At 45.5% G+C, this 23,672-nt stretch overlaps 1 protein-coding gene and 1 pseudogene across 2 annotated transcripts in view; one reads left to right on the forward strand and one right to left on the reverse strand.

Moving 5' to 3' along the window:
* The first annotated feature begins 4,151 nt into the window (after positions 1-4,151).
* On the forward strand, positions 4,152-5,046 carry LOC142429426 (NEDD8-conjugating enzyme Ubc12-like; annotated as a pseudogene).
* A 16,703-nt stretch (positions 5,047-21,749) lies between these two features.
* DDX50 (DExD-box helicase 50) overlaps positions 21,750-23,672 on the reverse strand; it is a 49,545-nt gene continuing 47,622 nt past the window's right edge. For both annotated transcript variants that reach the window (XM_075535118.1, XM_075535119.1), the window contains one exon: positions 21,750-22,518. In XM_075535118.1, the coding sequence (XP_075391233.1) occupies positions 22,249-22,518 (270 nt within the window). In that variant the 3' untranslated portion in view covers positions 21,750-22,248. The remainder of the gene's footprint in view (positions 22,519-23,672) is intronic.

A 23,672-nucleotide genomic window follows, 5' to 3' on the forward strand; every position in this document is an offset into this window, starting at 1 on the left:
AGCACCATCAGCTTTCTTCACCACATTTGCTTATGCACCCATTTGTCTTCAGCAATCATATCAGGGAGGTGAGCAACAATGATATGATTTTTTGTTCTTTGATGCTTGATAACTGATCCCTTTGGCACCTCATGATCACACAGGCTGGTGTGCTTCTTCCATGTGGGCTTTGTTGCTTCTGAGCTAGATAGCTGCTTGTTTACCTTTAAGCCTTTAAGACCCCAGTCACTATATCATTTGATAGCCGGGCACCATCAGCGTTCTTCACCACATTTGCTTATTTACCCGCTTTATCTTCAGTGGTTTTATCGGGAAGGTGAGCATTATAGGATGCCAATTTAATAGAAGAAAGTATTCTTGCATTGAGGGAGTACTTGAGTGGAGGCCCAATGTCCTTCTGCTACTTTAATACTAAACCTATAAATATATGCACATAGATCTATTTCCCCATCCATATATATATATATATATATATATATATATATATATATATATTTGCATATGTACGTGCCTTTATTTAGACCTCTATAAATGCCCTTTGCCTCCTAGCTCTTTCCTCTATTTCCTTTGACTTTCCTCTTGTCTCACTATCATGCTCAGTTTTCATTTGGGTTTCAGTAATTCCTCTTGCTTACATTACCCTTGACCATGCCCTACCAGGCCTCCTACACCTTCCTCACCACCAATTTGGATCACTTGTTCTTTGTTCCCTTGCCCCTGGGTTTGTTAACACCACTACCTTTACCCCCATCTCCCCCTCTCCCATGCCCCCAGAACTGTTGGTCCCATTGTTTTCTCCTCCAGATTGTTCATCCAGTCTATCCTATTTAGACAGACCTGCGGAGATAATAACATGCATAAAAACAAGACAGAGCAAAACCAAGCAACAATATACAACAAAACAACAAACCAATGACACAAAACACAACAAGAGAGAAAAGCTTGTAGTTAGTTCAAGGATGGTTTGTTGACCTTTAGGACCGTTTTCCAGTCCAGTCTGTTGGGGCACCATACCTTGGCCCCAAAGTCCACCTTCAGCATTCCCTGGGGACCTCGCCGCTCCATTCTCTTGCTGTTCTGTTGCACCCCCTTAGTGTTTTGCCTCTGTGTAGTGAGATCAGATTGGGCACAATTCCCAAACTGTGTCTCTGGTATTGTCCCCTGTAGGGCTATGGGTCAGTGAGGGATGTCGATGTCATGTCTCATAGCGGGGCTGGCCATGTGGTCCTCTCTGTGGACTGGCTGCTCTAATTGGGAACATCGTCCTCAAGGCCTGGTGGGCCAGGATGTGCTCCACTCTCCCCTCCTCCCCCTTCATCTGCCCCCATGTGCTCTGATCACATATGTCCCTCTCCCAGAGCTACAGATTCAGTGCCGTCCTCTGAAATAAATTCTTCTTGGGGGAGGGGCAGGTGTCCACATAGTAGTTGGAATTGGGGCCAGTCCCTCTGGTTTTGGTTTTGTGTGTGCCCTTGAACAGACTGGGGATGGAGATGGACATGTGTTCATTGTTCTGAAGGTACAAACAAGAAACACCTACAAACCGCTTTGGGGGTACCATGAAAATCTCAGTGAGAAAATAATAGGGATCCCCAGTCTTGCATGATTTAAGCAGTTGAGAGGAAGTGACCCATTGAGTGTCTTTAACTTTCCAAAGAACTTGTGGTACAGAGAATCGAAAGCGAATCCATCACAGTGATTTCCAGAATGGTTTGAGTCCTAACTGGAACCTACTTTTGCCACTATTTGAGTTTCTCATCCATGAAACTGATTGTAAAACCCACATTAATTAGCCAATTAATTAAACTGATTGTAAAACCCACATTAAATTAGCTAATGCATTTGGCAGTGCGTCTGAAGCACAGTAAATGATCGTTTTCAAAACCGACAACAGTGTGACCGGTATTTGGGAAACAATTCAAAATACAAGCACATCTCCTAGCTACTTAGGGTTCGATTCCAGACCATCACAGTAAAGCGAATTTTGCAATGAAGGAAGACAAGCCAATTTTTTGGTTTTTTTCACTGCATATAAAAGTTGTGTTTACCAGGCCAACAATGAGAATAGAAATACCAGGAGCTAAGGGGAAGGTGGGGGTGACAAAGGGGAAATTGATCACAAGGATCAACATATAACCCCCTCCCAGGGAGTGGACAACAAAAAAGTGGGTGGAGGGTGACAGAGGACAATGTAAGATATGAAAATAATAATCTATAACTTATCAAGAGTTCATGAGGGAGGGAGGACAGGGAAGGGAGGGGAACAAATGAGCTGATATCCAGGGCTCAAGTAGAAAGAAAATAATTTGAAAATGATGATGGCAACATATGCACAAATGTGTGTGACACAATGGATGAATGTATAGATTGTGATGAGATGGAAGAGCCCCCAATAAAAGTATTTAATAATAAAAATAAAGATGTGTTACCCTATACTGGAGTCTACTGAGTATATAACAGCATTATAAAAAAGTTTGAAATACTGTGAAATTTTCCAAAATGTGACAGAGACAGGAAGTAAGCACAGCCTATGGGGAAAACAGTCGTGGCAGTCTCGCTCCACGTGAGCTTGCTATAAACAATCAGTGTCTGCAAAACACAGTCAAGGGAAGCACAATAAAACAAGGCTGTATTATGCTTTACGGCACCCAAAAAGGAAAATGTGGAAATATTTCTACGTTCATTAGTTTTTACTACAGTTTTTAACCTGACAGTTTTAAGGGAAATTTTCATGTTTTGTAAACTTACTCTGTCATGTTTTGCAGTTTCTTTTTAAGAGGTATATTTATGTAGATGCTTGAATGTATAGTCATAAGCCTGACTTAGGCATCTTTGTGTTCTCAACATTTTAGACAGTACCTGGCAAATAACAGGCATACTGTTTGTTGAGTACTAAAATGTCGATTAAAAGTGGGGGACACTCAAAATAAATTTTAGGTATGGGATGGTCAGGTAGGAAATCCCTCCAGTTATCCTTGGAGTAGGTGTGAGGGAAGAAGGAGCAATTTGAATGCAATCCACCAATTTCATCCAGAAAATGTTTTAGCTTAACATCTGAGACTTCTGAATTGTACTTTGGGTGCGTAGGGTCAGAATGGATGCCCATTTTAAACAACTTTGTGATACCACAGTACACAGTGTGCTGTATCATCCTCCCAATTGTGAGTCTTGTTCCATCCTCATAATTGTTGTATGTGTGAGCTCATCGATGCAACCAGTGTCGATCATGTTGATTAACAACAGAAAGTCAAGAGGAGAATCAGTCCTGGACGACAACTAATTGGAAGTTTTCCGGGGCTTAAAAAGTATGCAAATGCCTTTGTAACATACACACAAAAACAAAACCTCAGTTCTTTTGAGCCCATTCTGACTCATTGCTATTCTGTAGGACAGTTGTAGACCTGCCCCTGTGGGTTTCTGAGACTGTAACTCTATGAGAGTAGAAAGCCTCGTCTTCCTCCCACTGGTGGTTTTGAACTGCTGCTCTTGCACTTAGCAGCCCTCTGTATAATCCACACCACCACCCAAGCTCCTGACACAAGGCCAAAATTCAAGAGAAAAAATGAGAGAAGTCCCTTTGGTTCAAAGATTTGGTCAAATTATTGTATCGAATCTAGTCATCAATATAAAAGTCAGCTGTAAGGGTAAGAAATCAGCTTTATATGTATTTGATAGGAAATATAAAACCTAATTAAATCATAATTGTGCCAAGCCAATTTTCTCCAACCTAGATGGGAGGGTTTCCGTAAGATCAGTCAGTTGCCATGAATGAGATGCGATTCTGACTCACGGCAGGCTGTATGTGTCAGAGTGGAGGACTTCGTAGGGTTCTCAATGGCGGATTTTCCAGGCCTTTGTTACAAGAGTGCCCTTTGGGTGGGCTTGAACCTTCACTCTTTCAGTCAGCAACTAGCTAAAATCATTGTCTGAATTACCCAGAGATGACGCCTTCCTAAGATCATAGGAAACTTTCTATTTTAAAGGCATTATTTATATATGTCAGAGAATTCAAAATTCAACATGACAAAATAGTTATTGTTGGGTGATACTTGTTGAACTTTCCAGCAGTAGACATGTATTACTAGTAAGAAAAAAATACTGTTGAAAAAATTTAACCCGGAGGTGGGCCGCGCTGTGGGCCTGGTGGCAGGATGATCAAGCTGCTCTCGCTGAAGCAGCAAGAGGAGGAGGAGTTGGCCGGCGGCACCAAGGGCAGCAGCAGAAGGCGCCGGCGGCGCAGCTGTGGGTCCAGAAGGACATAAAGGAGCTGAACCTGCCCAATACCTGTGATAGCAACTTCTCAGACCCTGGCGACCTCAACTTCCAGCTGGTCATCTGCCCTGATGAGGCCTTTCCAAAAGTGGGACGTTTGTTTTCAGTTTTAAGGGGGGGGACAGCGTTACCCACATGACCCCCCCAAGATGAAGTGTGAAACCATGGTTTATCATCCCAACATCCACCTCGAGGGCAATGTCTGCCTCAACATCCTCCGAGAGGACTGGAAGCCGGTCCTTACGACAAACTCCATAACTTATGGCCTGCAGGATCTCTTCTTGGAGACTAACCCCGAAGACCCCCTGAATAAGGAGGCTGCCGAGGTCCTGCAAATCAACCGACGGCTGTTTGAGCAGAATGTGCAGCGCTCCATGCGGGGAGGCTACATCGGATCCACCTACTTTGAGCGCTGCCTGATAGGGTTGGCGCCCATCCCACCCCCACCAGGGCCACCAGCCCCGGTGTCCCCTGCAGATATTTATTGGGGGCCACAGGTGGGGGATGTGGGGTGGCCAGTGGGGGTTGTCCCCCTCCCTGGCCTTGCCTCCCCTCCCTGCCACCTGCCCCTCGTTATTTTTTTTAACCACCATGTGATTAAGGTTGGCGCTGCCTCCCCCACCTACTCAGCGATGGGAAATGAATTGGCTTATCTAGCTCCATCCTGGGTGCTCCCCAACCCCCACTCTGGGTACTGGGGTGGGTAGGCAAGGGGCCTGTGTAGCTGGGGCCCCAGAACCCTGCCCTCTTGTCACCAGCAGTCCATCAGGCTATTAAAGGGGAATGTTACTATAAATAAATAAGTAAATAAAATAACAAATTTAACCCAAACATCTACATAACATATATACATATATGAAATGAAAACAATGTTACAATAATATAGGAAAAAACATACCTAAATGTAAACTCCTGATTCACATGTATAATGCTGAAGGGAATGAACCACTATTTCATAAATTCAGAAACCAAATTGATGGGTAAATGCTTCAAATTCACATAGCTGGCCAGGGATCGCTCGGGACACAGGACTAAAGAGAAGGCTCTGAACAGCCCCAGGCAGTCCCGAAGGTGCTGGGCTCCAAGAGGAAGGAGCAAAGATAAAGGGTGAGCCCCTTCAGAGCCATGGCAAGCTTTTATCGGATCAGCACTGGCTAACGCACTGTAATCCTTCAGCTGCTAGACGTGTTTCTGGGCATATTTCATCTGCTGATTCAAAAAGCGGTACTAGTTTCCCCCCATCAGCTCCAGTTATTGAGATATAGAACATGGGCCACACAGCACTCTTCCCTTTGTTCACCCAATTTTAAAAATCAGGTATTTTAATGTAGTGTTAGACACCCTGTGCAATCGTGACCCAAGTGACCAGAATCGTCTAAAATTCAAGGCCATCTACTGCTCTTGAGTTTTCCAGAGAGGAGAAAGAGGCTTTTTTTTTCTATAGGCCCATTGGTCTATATAATTCATGAATCTTATAATACAATAGTTCAATAATATTAAGAAGAGTGGTACAATCATCACAAGAATTTTAGAACATTTTCTTCTTTCTTTTTTTAAATAATTTTATTGGGGGCTCATACAACTCATCACAATTCATACTTACATCCATTGTATGTCAAGCGCATTTGTACATTTGTTGCCCTCATCATTCTCGAAACATTTGCTTCCTCTTGAGCCTTAGTGTCAGTTAATTTTTTCCCTTCCCTCCTCATTCTCCCTCCCCTCCCTCATGAACTCTTGATAATTTATAAATTATTATTATTTTGTCATATCTTACATTGTCTGATGTCTCCCTTCTCACCTTTCTGTTGTCTGTCCCCCAGGGAGGAGGTTATATGCAGATCCTTATAATCGGTTCCCTCTTTCCACCCCAGTCTCCCTCCACTCTCTTGTATTGCCACTCTCACCACTGGTCCTGAAGGGATCATCTGTCCTGGATTCCCTGTGTTTCCAGTTCCTATACGTACCAGTGTACATCCTCTGGTCTAGCCAGATTTGTCAGGTAGAATTGGGATCATGATAGTGGAAGGGGAAGAAGCATTTAAGAACTAGAGGAAAGTTGTATGTTTCATCGTTGCTATACTGCACCCTTACTGGCTGTCTCTTCCCCAGGACTCTTCTGTAAGGGGAGTCGAGTTGCCTATAGATGGGCTTTGTGTCCCCAATCCGCACTCCCCCCTTCATTCACAATGAGATGACTTTTTGTTCTTTGATGCCTGATACCTGATCCCTTTGACACCTCATGATCTCACAGGCTGGTGTGCTTCTTCCATGTGGGCTTTGTTGCTTCTGAGCTAGATGGCCGCTTATTTATCTTCAAGCCTTTAAGACCCCACATGCTATGTCATTCGATAGCTGGGCACCATCAGCTTTCTTTACCACATTTGCTTATGCACACATTTGTCTTCAGCCATCGTGTCAGGAAGGTGAGCATCATGGAATGCCACAGTTTCTTCCTTCTTACATTGTTATTCAGCCTTTGTTTTGTTTCCTACATAAATACAAAGAAAATTCTGCACCTGGTCAGGTGTGCAGCTCTCCCCAAACCCCAATCCAAATATGGACTGCTTGGTCTGGGATCAACCATTTGAAGAGTGGGTCCAACTGTACGCCATCAGAGACTGTGCGGACGTGAAGGAGCCCAAGATGGCCTATCACGCCGGCCTCCACGCCAGCATCGTCACCACCAACATCGTCAACTCCTTGAAGCAGAGGCCCCTCAAGGCCTACAAACCTGGTAAGGGAAGCCCATGGGCTTCCGCGTGGCGAAGCTTTTCCAAAAGTCTTTCAGATGACTGACCACCGGGACAGACTCTCAGAGCTGGTGACAGACTGACTCTGGAAAGTCTCACACTGCAGGCCCCTGGCAGGGCTTCAGGCCCGTGTCTGTCAAGCACGGTTTTAGTTGGTGCCCGTCTCTCCTCTCCGCAGATGCGCTGACTTTCCTCCTGTCCATGGGAAGAAACGACGGTGTGGGCCAGATCAGTGGCTTCTACGTAGGTCGTCTCATGGTCTGGCTGGCCAAGAGCCGGGACCTCTGTCTCCACGAGCTGGAAAACCATGAGGCAGTCTCCCGCCTGATGGGGGCCAGAGAGGGGCCGAGCTGCACCGCAGACGGTCAGTGGACGGCTGGACGGACAGCACCAGGCTGACCACTGTTAAAAGGCAAGGTGTTTTCTGGAGTCAGATGCCTACAGTGTACTGACCAGAAACGCAACTGTGTAAAACCAACCTTAAAAGTAGAGAGAGAGGAATTAAACAGACAGAAACTAACCAAAAACTACCGCCAAGAGACTTCTTTCTGGGTTCAGCAAGATCTCCTGCATCTGTACTGGCTGAAGGACTCTAGTCTTGGGGGGCAGAAGGGGGGCACGTTCAGAGCTCTCCGGAAGGGAAAGGAGAGAGCTCGGTGGCTGGCATTCCCTTGGTAAGGGCAGGCAGGACAACATGCAGAGTGAGATTAGCCAAGGCAGGCGAGTTGGCGTAGAGCCGACTTGCACCCAAACCTCTCTCAGTCATCCTATCACATCCCTCTTGCACCACCTAAGGAAAACAGGCAGTTGTTAATATAAGCCCATATTTAATAATTTAATAATTCCATATTTTTCAAATATCTCATTCATTAATTGATTAAAAATATTTGTCAAACACTTAATATGTGCCACAGCATGGTTCTCGCCCTTGTGGAATTTAGAGTTCAGGAAGCTATTACCATTCAGTGGGCTGTGAACTTGACACTCAGTACTCAAAAAGTGTTAATGCTTCTTTCTGCCGCAATCAAACAAACCCACATACCTAGCTAACCTCTGGGAACCAGAAGTAATACTCAGAAGTAGGGCAGATAAAAAGATTTGCCTGAGGTACACTTCCCTCAGCCTCTCTCAGGCCTCCCTTTCCGAATGCTCACGGAAAGCTCCGTCATCACTGCCTCGGTAGCCTCACTGGACGGACAGAGGAAATCAAGGCTCACAGCGAGTGCACCTCGGAGCCAGACTTCCAGCTGCTGCTGCAATTACATTGATCCGCCATCGTTGTGTCTACATCTGGAAGAGGAAATCTGGTTTTAATCCACCTCTACCGTAGTCCCTGGCGGTCTACTTTTAATGAAACTTTCTACAATCCCATTTTTAGATCCTGATTACTCGCGCCCTCCCGCCATTGATCGGATTCAGACTCGTGACAGCCCTGTATACCGTCTGGAGGCTGTAAGTCTTCATGGGACCAGATAGTCTCACTATTCTCCTGTGAAGCGACTAGTTGGTTAGGACCACCCACCTTGTGGTTAGCAGTCCAGCGCTTACCTGGCAGCTCCACCAGAACTCCTTGATTACACACCGTAGTTTACATTGAAGAAGTGAGTTTTTCTAAAGCTAATGACTGAACCCAAACCCAACATGCCAGCCACTGGAGGCAGGGGCTGCCAGGCAAAGGGATCCTTTGGTGGCCTGTGATGGGTGAGACTCAGGGAGCAGAGCAGTGGTCAGGAGGGGACCCCTGGGCACTTGTGACACCATCCATATGAATGTCGAAGGCCCAACAGGAGCCTTTGCAGTTTGGGCTTCTGGTTTCTTGACCAACCCCAATGCCAGTCATCTGATGGCACCGCCACTTGGTGATAGTGCCTGCCACCGCCTGTCTCAGTGATATAAATGACTCATGTTTGACAGGGAGCTCCTGGGGCACAAATGGACAAATGCTTGGCTGCTAACCAAGTCCACCCAGTCACACAGAGAGAGGCCTGGCAATCTACTTCCAAAAAACTGGCCACTGGAAACCCTGTGGAACACATTCTACTCTGACCCACCAGGGGCCACCGTGAGTGGCCATGTACCTAATGGCCACTGTTACTGGCATGTCTGGGAGAGAATTTGACAGTGAGAACCCCGCTTTGGACCACAGGGCAGACCCTCGGTGGCAGGAGCAGTTGGTGATCTCATCTGGATAAAGTGAGGGCCCTCCTCACCCGGGTCTGCTCCTTCTGCCAGCTTTTGAGGGTGGCCTCTGGGCATTTGCCAGTGTTCCTGGGATGCCAGCCTCACAGCGGCTCTCAGCCTATTGCCCAAAGTCCTTTCCATTTTGTTGCCTCAGGGCCTGAAGAAAGGCCACCTCAGCCCAGGCCAGGGCAGAGACACTTTGGACGGGGACTTGTGTCCAGGACCTGTGGACAAGACCGCTCACCTTTCCAGGAGCAAGCCTTACTGCGGAAGAAGCAGGCCACTGTGGTGCTCTCTGACCCGGGGCCCAGGGTGGTGGGGGTCTAACTGGAGGCGGAGTTAAGCGATGGCAGCAGTTTCTCTTCATAGGAATCCATGCGCCCCATGCCCTGCTTCAAGCACAGGAGACATGCGGAGGCAGAGGGGAGAGGAAAGGAAGGGTGGACAGGAGGGGACGCGTCTTCCCTGTGGGAAAGTCAAGGCAGCACCAGATGAAGCTTGAACTTCAAGGCGTCACAATACGCTGAAAGGCACCAAGCTGAGGCAGCCTGAGAAGGGGAGACATTCCTGCTGACCACTAGTGTCTATTCATCTTGTAGTTGGAGAGGGCACAAGTTCGAGACTGCCCCTGTAAGTTTCTTACCCTCACTATGTCCCGAGTCCAACCTATTAGACACCCTGCCCAGTTAGTTATCACACTCTAGAAGTAGGTATCCAGGGGAGACACAGGATTTCACATGGAGAAAAATAATACAACAGTAAATCTTTTTTTAAAAAATAAATCATTTTATTGGGGGCTCTTACAGCTCTTATAACAATGCATACATCAATTGTATCTAGCACATTTGTGCATATGTTGCCATCATCATTTTCAAAACATTTTCTTTCCACTTGAGTCGTTGGTATCAGCTCTTTTCCCCCTCCCTCCCACCCTCATGAACCTTTGATCAGTTATAAATCTTTAAATTCTCATTATTTCACATCATCCGCTGTCTCCCTTCATCCCTTCACCCACGTCCCCCCCCCCCCGCCTTTCATTTTCTTGGAAAAAGAAAACAACATAAAAAGACTGAAGCAGAACCTTTTGAGGAGTACTTGCACATATTACTGGGGGTCAGGGTTAGGGATAGTGAAGCCAAAACATACCAGTGACGTACCTTTCCAAATTTCCCTCCTGCTCTGTTGGTGACTCAGCTGTGCAGCTACTTGATATCCAGCTTGGCCATTTCCTGTACGTAGACTTCTATGCATCGGATGTCAAAAAGCAAGACCCAGGCAGGACCCACTGAAGTTGTCAAGTGGGTGGAGATGGCCTTAATGTTGATGGAACAACTCCACCATCACGTAAAGGAACCAGAAAATAGAAACCCATCAGTCCACCCAAGGCTCTTACTTCCTTCAGTATGATCCCGTTGGCTAACTCGAGTGGGGAGAAGGGACACTTGCTTCCTGTGTTATTGAAAAAGCGTGTACTTGCAGACACTGGTGAAGGTCAGTGTTTGCATTTCCACTTTCTGCCGTGCCCTTGGGGGAGCGTATCTGAGAGCCAATTTTCTGCTCCGAATATCTCAAACATTTTTTAAAAATTGGATGATAGGGGTGGTGAGAATCACATCACTGTGAAAGAGGGAGAGTGCTTGATGGGGACCCAATGCCCATCTGGAGACAGCTGGACACACCTTCCAGATGGGTAGTGGGGAGGGGATGACTCACTCAGGGTTCAGTGTAGCAACAATGAAACTCAAAACCTTCCTCTAGTTCCTGAACGCTTCCTCCCCTCCCAATCATCATGACCCCAATTCTACCTTGCGGACCTGGTTATACCAGAGGATGTACAGCGGTGCAGTGGGGATCTGGAGGCACAGGGAATCTAAGACAGATGAACCCCTCAACACCAGCGGAGGGAGGGGCGACACCAGGAGGGAAGGGGGTGTAGAAAGAGAGAACCGATCTCGGAGATCTATGTGTAACCTCCTCTCTGGGAGATGGGCAATGGGGAGGCGGGCGAGGGGAGACGCCGGGGAGTGTAAGATAAGATATAATAATTATTTATAAACTATCAAGGGACCAGGGGTGGGATCGGGGAGGGAGGGGGACGGGGGAAAAAAAGGGAAACTGAGCTGATTCCAGGAACCCAAGTGGAAGGTGAATTATGAGAATGACAACTGCAATGAATGTATAAGGGTGCTTTGCTCAATTGATGTATGTACAGACTGTGATAAGAGCCTTATGAGCCCCAATAAAAAGATTTTTTAAAAATAAAAAAATTGGATGATAACAAGTTTTAAAAATATACTCTAGAAAACAATATACAAAGTTGCGCTTTCCCATTTCCAGATGGCAGCAGGAAGCTCCAGTTACACAAATTTAGCATTTTGTGATGGCTAAGAACTGCAGCAGGCACTAGACTTAAACAGTTGGCTACAACACAACATGGTTCAAAATGAAATGTCACAATAGCAAGGCAGGTCAGCTAGGGTGTCGCAAATGACCACCACTTGGGAAGTGACTCAATCATTCTTGAATTTCATTAAATATTTTATATATAATTTTCTGTTAATATGCCTTAAACGAAACTTCCCTTACAGATTTGTATCAAGTATAAATATTCAGTAAGAATGGTTCTGATAAAAGAATCCTCAGGTAGTTCAAATTCTAATATCCAATGACTGTAGGATGTGAAAAATAATTATTTTGTTTGAACGTGTTTATTTCTCTTTCCCCTCCCACAACCATGTTCATTGGGCTATTAATATTTGAGCAATCAATGTACTTTCAGCACACGTGCCCAGTAGTACTTTTAAGTCAGTTCTTACAGGGTGCAAACGGACCTCAATAATTGATATAAAACAAGTGGATTAAGCATAATCACGGCAATGCTGTTACTGTACATATGAATGAGGTCAGATATAAAAAGCATCGTAGCAGCACTGCCACAAGAGTCAAAGAGGAGCCCTTAGGGAAGTGGATAAAATCCCATGGGAGGATTTCAGAGGGAAATGGAATACATAAAAAAGATTGCACTTGCATAAGCAAATGTGGGGAAGAAAGCTGATGGTGCCCGGCTATCGAAAGAGATAGTGTCTGGGGTCTTAAAGGCTTGAAGGTGATCAAGCGGCCAGCTAGCTCAGAAGCAATAAAGCCCACATGGAAGAAGCACACCAGCCTGTGCGATCAAAGGTGCCAAAGGTACCAGGTATAAGGCATCATGCAAAAATATATATATATGTGTGTATGTGTATATATGTGTGTGTGCATGTGTGTATATGCCATAGTGAATGAAGGGGGAAGTGCAGAGTGGAGACCCGAGGCCCAAGTGTCGGCCACTGGAGATCCCCTCACAGAGGAGTTTAGGAGAGGAGACAGGTCAGTCAGGGTGCGATGTAGTACCGATGAAGAACACAGCTTTCCCCCAGATCCTGGATGCTTCCTCCCCCCAACTACCATGATCCGAATTCTACCTTGCAGGACTGGATAGGGCACAGATTGTACACTGGTGCATATGGGAGCTGGAGGCACAGGGAATCCAGGGTGGACGATACCTTCAGGACCAGGGATGTGAGGGACGAGGCTGGGAGAGTGGAGGGTGAGTGGGTTGGAAATGCGGAACTGATTAAAAGGATCCACATGTGACCTCCTCCCTGGGAGATGGACGGCAGAGAAGGGGGGAAGGGAGACTCCGGATAGGGCAAGATATGACAAAATAACAATCTGTGGATTATCAAGGGCTCATGAGGGAGGGGGGAGCAAGGAGGGAGGGGGAAAAAAAAGAGGACCTGATGCAGAGGGCTTAAGTGGAGAGCAAATGCTTTGAGAGTGATTAGGGCAAAGAATGTATGGATGTGCTTTATACAATTGATGTATGTATATGCATGGAATGTGATAAAAGTTGTATGAACCCCTAATAAAATGTTTTTTAAAAAAAGATTGCGCTTGACCAGGGGCAAGGGTGGAAACAGTTGTTTCATGCTACTTTGTACACTGTGGTTCAAATAGATACAGATCGTCTAGTGCTTGCACTGAATTTTTGAAAATGCAAGGCTTCTGAATGATAAATTAACCCCCCCCTTATTTTCTTTTTCTTAAAACTAATTTTGCAGACAAGTTTACATGTAAAAGGTTAGGTATTGAGCTACCTCACCATTGATTAGTTTGGGATGTCTAAACTCTGTTCGGATGGAATCCCATGGCTTCATTCTATGAAGCATATTTACATGTAGAATACCTCTTTTTAAAAAATACATCTACCAGAAATCTACATCTCAAAGGTTTTATAAATTGATCTTTTATCTTTCCCTTGAATTGACACTCACAGACCCAACCCCTGTCACTTAGCAGTCCAAAGTCTACTTCGATGCAGCTCAAAAATGTTCAGAATGGTCAACAGAATTATAATTCCTTTACTCACACCATATGCAATTATGCACTTCAAACCATGAAGGAATTCTGATGTATTCTTTTTAGCTTTCCAAGTTCCTTAATTTTGTTTCAAAAATAGTATCTTTTGCTCTCATAAAGCTGATTGAATTTCACATACTTCAACTTTTAATCTTTGTCTCTTCTGTACTTGGAGCAGCCCTCCTGCCACCGCCCCCTAAAACTGTACGACTGCGCCAAACTCTTCCCTACCCCTTCCGGGTCAGAAGCACCTCCACCTGCTGAGCTGACCAGTAACTGCGTTGGTGCCCAAACAGCCCTAGACACGGACAGTTGAGCGCTTCAGCAGCTTGACGGCCCCACCCACACTACCTGACCCCGCTTATCCCTGTTGTAGCTTCCAAACCAACACCATCTCAAAGGACAGACACAGCTGCCAAGTTGACTGGGACTCAGGCTGCCACAGTTGGGAGTGGCGGGCCCTGGAGCTGGCACTGGGACTGCGTTAGTGCGCCTTATCGCCGGTTATATCAGGAACCCTTCCCTCTTCCGCCATTGTACGCTCTGCCCTCTCAGAAGCAGTGCGGCCTCATTGCCAGAGGGTGGCCTTCCTCAGCCTCTTCACCATGTGAAGGAGCGGTCTCCATCCTTGTTACTTTTCCTGCACCTCCCAGGGCAGCCTGGAGAAATTGGCTCAGGGATTGACAGAGGAAAGACAAATAAACACTGTATTAATAAATGTTTAATAATTTTAAAATTGTATGAATTTCTGACATGGAGATGCTTCCCGTGCAATCTTGATGCCTGTTTCTATGCATGAACTGCAGACAGACCATCCTTGACCATACTTTATGAATAGTGAACATGTCATTCGGGTAGATAATCAGTGGTACAACTGTTGTATTTGATGCATTACTCCTAGATGTATGATTTGGACCAGGTGGCGAATTTCTCTTGAATGCTTATGACTTTATGAAGAAACAGGTTCATGACTTTACTGCTTTGGTCAACAGGTACAGACTGCGAAACTGGTCCCAGCTTAACTACTAGAGTACTAACCATTGGCTGTGATAAAACAGTAGGACTAATGAAAGATGTGATAAGAAGTGTTGAGGTGTTCTTGGCAGCACCTAAGATCTTGGGTGTGATGCACCAGATATTAGAGGCATTGGAGACTGATTAGATGGCTGGTCTTGAGAGAGGAGCAGCTTGAGAAATCATTAGTGATGTGGAAAGCCACTGGTCCAGCAGTAAGAAATGTACGGATTCTAGACTGCATTGAGGCTTGTGTCACGGTTGCGGTTCATTAATTTTGGATGTATCAACACTGGAATTTTTAGGCAACATTGGAATTTTTAGGCTACACTGTAGCTTGCAAAGCAGAAAGCCACTAATAAACCCAGCTCGTCCCTCGTTTCCCCGTGCGACCTCCAGGCCATCGCACCCCGCCGGCCCCGGGCGCCCGCGTCTCTCTGGCCCCGCTCGCCCACCTCCGATGCCTCTCCCGCGTGGGCACCGGGTTTCCTCCCGGGAGCCCCGCCCTCCGCCGATCCCAGGACGCAGCCTCGCTCGCTCGCTCTCCAGTCCGATCGCCACAGCTCCCTCCCGGGCCCCACAGACTCGGCTCCCCTTCTCTCCCGGCTCCGCTCCGGGCCCAGGACCCGGGGGCCATCGCGACCACCTCCGTCCGACCCCACGGGGCCCGCAGCCGTCCCCACTGGGCGTCGCCCCGCCTCCGCCTTCCCGTCCTCCGCCGGGACCTCGCCGGATCCGGAAGCGGGACGCCTTCCGGGGCGGGGCCTCAGCGGCGAGACGCCGCCGCCCGCGCGTGCGCAGCTGCTCCCGCGGCCGAGCCGCCCGGCGGACTCCGACTGCGCACACGCCGCCTTCTGCCCCGGAGGCCGGACGGCGCTCCCGCCGCGGGCGCTCCCCGTCCCGCCCCGGCCCCGCGGGCGCCCCTCGGCCCGGGAAGTCGCGCCACGCGGAAGCCATAGTCGGCCCCGCCTTGGTGGGTCTCGCCTCGAGCAGCCGGCTTCGTGGCGTCGTCAGTACGTCCTGTGCGCCCTCCCCCCCGCCCCCGCGAAGATCCCCTGGGCGGGATCCAGACCCCCGTCGCCCCCCCCCCAAAAAAAAAGTTGGTATAACTTTCCTGGCCTTTTGTAACCGATGCTGTTTTCAGTGTTCTTAAATCCGCTTCTTAACAAGCCTCCACAATTGTCCTATGAGCTCAAGAAACCTCTGGCCCTCCGAAATCCCCGAGACACCATTGCGCCACACCTCTGCCCCAACGTCACTGCCCAGCAGATCCTCCTGAAGCCCCTGCTGCGACTGGACTTTTTGCTCTTAAAGCACCCTGACAAGGCTGAAAGACAAATGTATTACTGAGCCTTGCGATTCTTGTTACTTTTGTGTTTAAACGTTGTTCTGTGTATGAACTCCAAGATAGGTAACTCTATAGAGACAGTAACTGAATCAGTGGCCCCTTGGGGGGGTGGCAAGTGAGGGTGGGGGAAGCGGGGAGCTAATAACAACGGGTACAAGAATGAGGAAACTGTTCTAAAACAGCGGTGATGACTACAACTCCTCTTGATGTGACTTCTGTTGAAGTGTTTGTGAATTATATGCCAGTAAAACTGAGATAACTTGTCTACACATTTAGACATGTTTTGCTTGAGATAAGCCTGTGCATGTCCGACTGGGAACTAGGCACAATACGTTTTGGCACAGGCTTGTATGTAAAGTAGAGGCATTGTCATTTTTTGAGAAAACAAATTGGTGTCTCCCTGCCAAGGGCAAAGAAGACGGAAGAAAATCAGAGTCGCAAAGAAACCATTACTCTGAAGAACTAACCGTGAATCGCAGCCTCCACTAGCCTGAGACCAGATGGACTAGATGGTGTCTGCTATCCTGTATAATGACAAAAATACTCTGCTTTAAAATTAGCAGGCGATTCTCTGTGAGTCTTGACAACCACTCTAATTTCAGATAAAACAGCACGGGAAATTGCCATCAGTGCTTCTGCGATTTGGTCGTTGCCTCCAGCTTGAGGGCGGCTGTGGTCAGCCTCAGGGTCTTGTGTTCTAGTGTCCTAGGACTGAGCATCATCTCTGTTACCTATGCTGCTTAACAACTTGTCCCTTGAGTAGGTGGGTTTAAAGAACAAATATAAATAAAGGCATGCACATATGTAAATATATATATGAGGATGGGGAAATAGATCTATGTGCATATATTTACAGGTTTAGTATTAAGGTAGCAGATGGACATTGGGCCTCCACTGAAGTACTCCCTCAATGCAAGAATACTTTCTTCTATTTAATTGGCATTGTATGATGCTCACCTTCCCTATAAAACCGCTGAAGAGAAAGCGGGTGCATAAGCAAATGTGGTGAAGAAAGGTGATGGTGCCGGCTATCAAAAAATAGAGTGTCAAGATTGTGCAAGGGTAAAAAATATACATATATGTATGTGTGTGTGTATAGTGTCTGGGTTCTTAAAGGCTTGAAGGTAAACAAGCGGCCATCTAGCTGAGAAGAACAAAGCCCACATGGAAGCACACCAGCCTGTGTGATAATGTGTCAAAGGGATCATGTATGAGGCATCAAAGAACAAAAAAAATCATTGTGAATGAGGGGTAATACAGATTGGGGACCCAAGACCTATCTGTAGGCAACTGGACATCCACTTATAGAAAGGTCTCTGGGAGGAGACCAGCCAGTCAGGATGCAGTGTAGAAATGATGAAACATACAACTTTCCTTTAGTTCCGAAAATCTTCCTCCCTCTCCCCTACCACTATCGTGATCCCAATTCTACCTTACAAATCTGGCTAGACCAGATGGTGTACACTAGTACAGATAGAATTGGAAACACAGGGAATTCAGGACAGATGATCCCTTCAGAGCTAGTGGTGAGAGTGACGATACCGGGAGGGTGGTGTCGAAAGGGGGAACCAGTTACAAGGATCTACATATAACCTCCTCACTGGGGATGGACAACAGAAAAGGGAGTGAAGGGAGATGTCGGATAGTGCAAGATAAGACAAAATAATAATTTATAAATTATCAAGAGTTCATGAGGAAGAGGGAAAAATGAGCTGATGCCAGGGGCTTAAATAGAGCAAATAGTTTGAGAATGAGGGCAAGGAATGTACAAATGTACATTATACAATTTATGTATGGATTGTGATGAATTATATGAGCCCCCAATAAAATGATTTTTAAAAACCCAGAAATTCATTTTCTAACCATGTTGGAGGCTAGAATTTATTTTCTGACCATTTTGGAGGCCAAGGCATGGTCTTAGCTAGAAGCTCTCCTAGTTTCTTGTGTCTGCCAGCAAACAAGACACATCTTCCATGGAATCTATTTTTCTCAGTGAGTGTGTGTCTATCCTGCTCAAAGGGGGATAGATTTAAGAGTCCCCTGCTTGGACATGACACTAGTAACAGCAAACGAAACCACATTTCCCAGCAGGGTCAGGTCCTCCCAAACAACATAGCAAACCTACAACATGTGCTCAGGACACACTTCAAGGCTATTGGGGTTGGGGGTTGGGATGGATTGGTGCTGGGGTGGTTGGCAGGAAAGGAGCTTGGTAATACCGCTCTCCTCACTCACACTACTTGCTGTAAAATAACTGCAGAGCCATAGGTTTGCCTGTTTTCATAAAAGCAACAATCCAATTCAGATTTGTTAGTGCAAACAGGTAGGTCTTTTGTAAAAGTGGTGTAAAAAGAACTTCTGAAAAGTGAGGGCTCAGGACTGGATAGGGCAGAGGTTGTACACTGGTGCATATGGGAGCTGGAGGCACGGATTCCAGGGTGGATGATACCTTCAGGACCAAGGGTGTGAGGGGCGATGCTGGGAGAGTGGAGGGTGAGTGGGTTGGAAAGGGGAAACTGATTACAAGTATCCACATGTGACCTTCTCCCTGGGAGATGGATAGCAGAGAAGGGGGGGGAGGGAGACCCTGGATAGGGCAAGAGATGACAAAATAACGATCTATAAATTATCAAGGGCTCATGTGGGAGGGGGAGCAGGGAGGGAGAGGAAAAAAGAGGCCTAATGCAAAGGGCTTAAGTGGAGAGCAAATGCTTTGAAAATGATTAGGGCAAAGAATGTACAGATGTGCTTTATACAATTGATGTATATGTATGGATTGTGATGAGTTGTATGAGCCCCTAATAAAATGTAAAAAGAAAAAGTGAGGGCTACTAGGATTGTGCCCTTTATAAAACTCTTCTTGACATGACTGAATTATTGTATGACATGTAAGTGCAAATAAAACTTAAAGAGACTGGTTACCTGTTTGTTTTTTATTCTTACCTTAACTCTTCTCAGCAGCAATCCTGGCAGCAAGTGATTTGTAGTTCCTTGCATTAAGCCCTGTCTGTGCCTGGATGCTGGTGCCGCTTCAGTTTCCTTTGCCCTATAAAGCTTTCTCGGACGCCTCCCTCTGCTCCTAGGCTGGACTAGGTGCCCTTGTAGAAAGATCTCAGCATTGCACTTGGTTCATCACTACTTGACAAGTTCCACGTGTTACTAGATTCTTGTGGGCAGAAACTGGGCCTTCTTTAGTTACCTTTGGGCCCCAAACCCAGGGCCTGGACCCTGCAGGTGTATGACATATTCCAATCGAATGTGTTCCTGCATCTTGGTGAGCCCTCCCTTTATCTTGGCTATAAACTCAGCTCTCAAGTTAGGCAAGCATAGTTAACAAAGGTTTTCCCTCCCATCAAGCGTGGTCTTACCAGAACCTTGGTCCCCACATCAAAGCTCACCCCCTCCTCAGTCGCTGAGATTTCTTTCTTCTGCTTAACTGCACTCTGGCTTTTCCTGAACACTACACCATCTGTGCAGTTTTCTCACGCAAATGCGGTTCATTCCACCACATTCCACATAACACAAGTGTTGCTTCTGATCTTTTCCCTCAAAGCCACTTCCAGATATCACTCCATCAGTTTCATGTAGAAACCCTTGTCCCTTGGAGGCTCAATCATTCTATAGTCTTCATTCAGGTCAGTTACCAAAGGCCCCACGGAGGTATCTTGACACTTGGTTTGGTCTTTTTTAATCCCTCCTCAGCTGTTTATCTTCATCCTAGAAGACTTCATTGATCATGAAAAACATTTGGTTTCTCAGTTCGTAACCACCTCAACTAAAAGGAACTTAGCTTCCACCAGGATTATCACCAAACCTCCGCTTGTCTTCAACTGCTCTGCTCTTGAAATCTCAAATTTCCACCATCCTTGCTGATAGTCAGGAGTCCTGGTGACAGAGTTGGCTATGCAGTGGGTTAACTACAGGTGTAAGCAGTTCAAAACCACCAGCCGCTCCGCGGGAGTTGCAGTTTAAAACCACAGGACAGTGTTACACTGTCCTACAGGATCGCTGAGTTGGAATTACTGGATGGCAACGAGTTTTGGTTTTTGGTTACTGGCAGTCCTTGCCCCTTTGCATGCTCCAATATAAATCTCACCTCCATTCAATCTCAGCAGTCAGAACTCCATGGACCATCTGGCCAAATTCAACATCCTTGCCTTGTTAGCCATTTCTCAGAAAGCAAAACCCTAATCCCAGTCCAATTAACTGTCTCTACTCCATTTTTAGAACCAGAATATTGTGCTACTACAGGAAATTACAAATCCAGTCTCCCATTTCAACTAGACTCGCAAAACTGCCTGTGACGTGTCATTCGCTCAAACTCTCATCTTGCTCTACAGTTGTTAGCTAAGCAGTTCTCTACGCCTCCTTAATATGCTAGACTAACTGCTCCTTAGGGGCCCTTGTAGTGACTCACTCAGGGCTGGTAACCACAGGTCAACAGCTTGAATCCACCCAGGTGCTCCAAGGCATGAGACTGTCTTGAAAACCCATAGGGGCAGTTCTGCTCTGTCCTGTAGTCAGTGACAGCAAGGTTGGTGGTGGTGTAGTGGGTTGCACAGGTCAACAGTTCAAATCCACCAGCTGTTATGCAGGAGGCTTTCTGTGCTCATCGTCTCAGAAACCCACTGTCCCAGTGTCACTGTGAACTGGAATTGACTCAGTGGCACTCAATTATTTTGGTTCTTCATTCTCCTGCAGGGACACCACACAGAAGATAGAGGTCACGAGGCAGTGAGGGCATCCTTGGCTTGTCACCTCCTAAGCTCACTTTCCTGCTGATAGATTGCTAAGGAATACGCCTCAGCGTAAACAGCTAAGGTTTTATGTACTTCATTCCCATCCCTCTGGGTTTTAAAGATCTTCCTCCATTTTGAATTAAGAATTCTTGCCCAGCTGCCCTGTCCTTTCCATTCTTTCCCTATGTTTGAACGTGACCCACAACCCCTGCTCCCGTCAGTCCTTATCGCCGTCTCTATCTGCAGCTTCAGCTTTCTTCTTTCACAGCTAAAGTCCTGGAAGCCCATGTATATTTTCACACTCCACATCCTGCAGCACCTACTGCAAAATAACTTCTACTCTACATGCTCTGCTAACAAGTTTGCGCTGTATGTCAAACACTTTATTTTTTGCCAACTCCAGTGGCATCTTCTGGTTCCTTTAAGCACCTCATTCTCTTGGGCTTTGTGCCCTGTTCAATGATGAAACTAGATTCCCTTTCTCCTATTACCCAGTAAATATATTCATGTGCCTTTTGGTTGCTTCTTTAGCCCTCTTGCCATCTCTGTATCTGATTGTAATTACTGGTACCACTTTTTTATTTACAAATCTACATTTACATTTCTAGATCATCTCTCCTGAACTTCAGATCTAAATATGCTATTTCCTATGATTATCTCCTCTTCCAAATACTACTTACTGTATATACTCATGAATAAGTCGAGTTTTTCAGCACATTTTTAATGCAGTTTTGTGGTAAAAGTAGGTACCTCAGCTGATATTCGGGTCGGCTTATACTTGAGTATATATGGTAATATTTTATTATTTTTTATAAATCATTTTATTGGGGCTCATACAACTATCACAATCCAGACATACATCAATTGAGTAAAGCACCCTTATATATGGTAATATTATGTCTAATCCAGAACTAATCATAGCCCTCTCACTCACCCAACCTCTACGTAACTTCTCCTAGTACCGTATTTCAGTGACAAAGCTTTAATTCTTTGTTCTCTGTCCATTGATCAAATCAATCACGAAGACCTGACAACTGTAAAGAGTTCGTCTCAGAAACGCACAGGGCAGTTTTATTCTGTGCTGTAGGGGTGCTGTGAGTTGGAATCGACTCCTTGGCATTGAGTTTGGTTTTGGGTTTAATGCTAAAAGGATATATTTTCTACCACATAATCTATAGAAAGAATTATTGATAAGTTATAAATACACCATAGTATATAAAATGCAAACAATACATAGCATGTAAAATGCAATAAGATACTGACTGTCCAGTTATAGAAGACATTGAAAAAGATAACACTGAGCAAATTCTTAACACAGAATGAAAAGAGACAATAAAAGGAGGGTTTTTTTATTCAAAGGTATAACTGGATAAGTAGATTTGTTTACAACCATTCTTGTGAAAGACATTTTAAAAAAATACGGCCAACTTCTTTGCAAATAGCAGACACATACCTCAACTATGATGACCTAATTTTTGGTAGGTAATATACATGATTAGACAGAAATAGGCAAGCTCACACTGGTAGATTAACTATCAAATGCTCAGTCAAAACTCCGTTTGTGGCCCCCGCTTCTTGATCGATTTCTATTTCCACTTCGTCTTCTACTGTCTTGTCGACTTCCTGACCGACTTCCCTGGCGACTCTGTCTACCTGACCGGCCACCAGATCGACCGCCTGACCTGCCTGACCGACCACCTGACCAGCCACTCCTCTGCCTGGAATTAGAAGATATGTTTCCATCGTAGTATTCTTCAATTTCAGGTAATTTGGCTGGCACTGAGAGTATCCAGTCTGAATCATGCCATTCTGCCTGTTAGGGGAATTTACAAGATTAATTAAGTGCAAAATCAAAACTATCAGGAAGCTCGAGTCTACCTAATTCATGTCTACTACTAATATGCTTAGCTAAAGGTCATCTAGCCATAAACTCAAATTATCTAGAACAAAAATGAAAACCAAAAATTAAGCAAATATGCTCAAAGTTCATTCAACTGAAGTTCCTGAGTTTTAGTCTCAGGAGAAATGCTGAGGGCAGTAGGGCAGGGGGCACGAGTTTTTTAAAACTGAGTAATCTCATTTTTTTGTTGTTTAAAAATATCTACAGAAATATACAATAATTGCCTAAACTGTAGATTTCCAAAATTATTTCACCTACCACACTCTTTTCAGAAAAAAGCAAAGTATTTAATGTCTCCACCCCACCAATTAAAAATTTTTATACTATACATAGGCCACAATCCTGGATAAAATGTAGACATCTGCTTGCAATAGGACATCATTCCAATGTCCCATGGGGGTGGGGGAGGGTACTGTCCACTGTAGGAAAACAATGGTCCATAAGCATGTAAGATGAACTGTTAACAGTGGTTGGTTATCTCTGAGGTTAGTTAATGGGTAAGGTTCATTTTGTTTTTCACTTCTCTTAATATCTTGAACTTTGTCTAATTAGCATTCATTACTTGTGAATGCAAGAAGTGATCATATTTGTATTGCCCAATTTTAAAAGGCAGGTTAGATATTATGTATGACTGTCAAATTATGTAGCTTGAAATCTTTCATAATTAAGTAATGAAACAGTTAAAAATATATACCAGACATTTGAGACAACCAGGTATAATATATTTTAGGAAGTTTTCCCTACAAGATGATTAAAAAATGTGGCTGTAAAAGGCTCACTTTTAGTGATGTGGAAAGCTGAGTGATAAGGAAAAGAAGCCATGCTCTGTCCGTCTCATAATCTAAATCTACCTAGCAGCTCTATGTTTCTTCTCCTATCACTTGTATTTTAGTGGGGTATGTCAGTGTGTCCTCCTGGTGGCTTACATGTTCCTATGATATCGGAAGCTACATCATCAGTATTTTAAATACCAGCAAGGTCACCCTTGGCAGACGTTTCAGCAAAGCTTCCAGATTACAAGAGTGGTTATACAGGTCAGGTGATCTCCCTCTGACAATTAGTCAATT

This window comes from Tenrec ecaudatus, chromosome 16, assembly GCF_050624435.1.
Source record: "Tenrec ecaudatus isolate mTenEca1 chromosome 16, mTenEca1.hap1, whole genome shotgun sequence".
Lineage (NCBI taxonomy): Eukaryota > Metazoa > Chordata > Mammalia > Afrosoricida > Tenrecidae > Tenrec > Tenrec ecaudatus.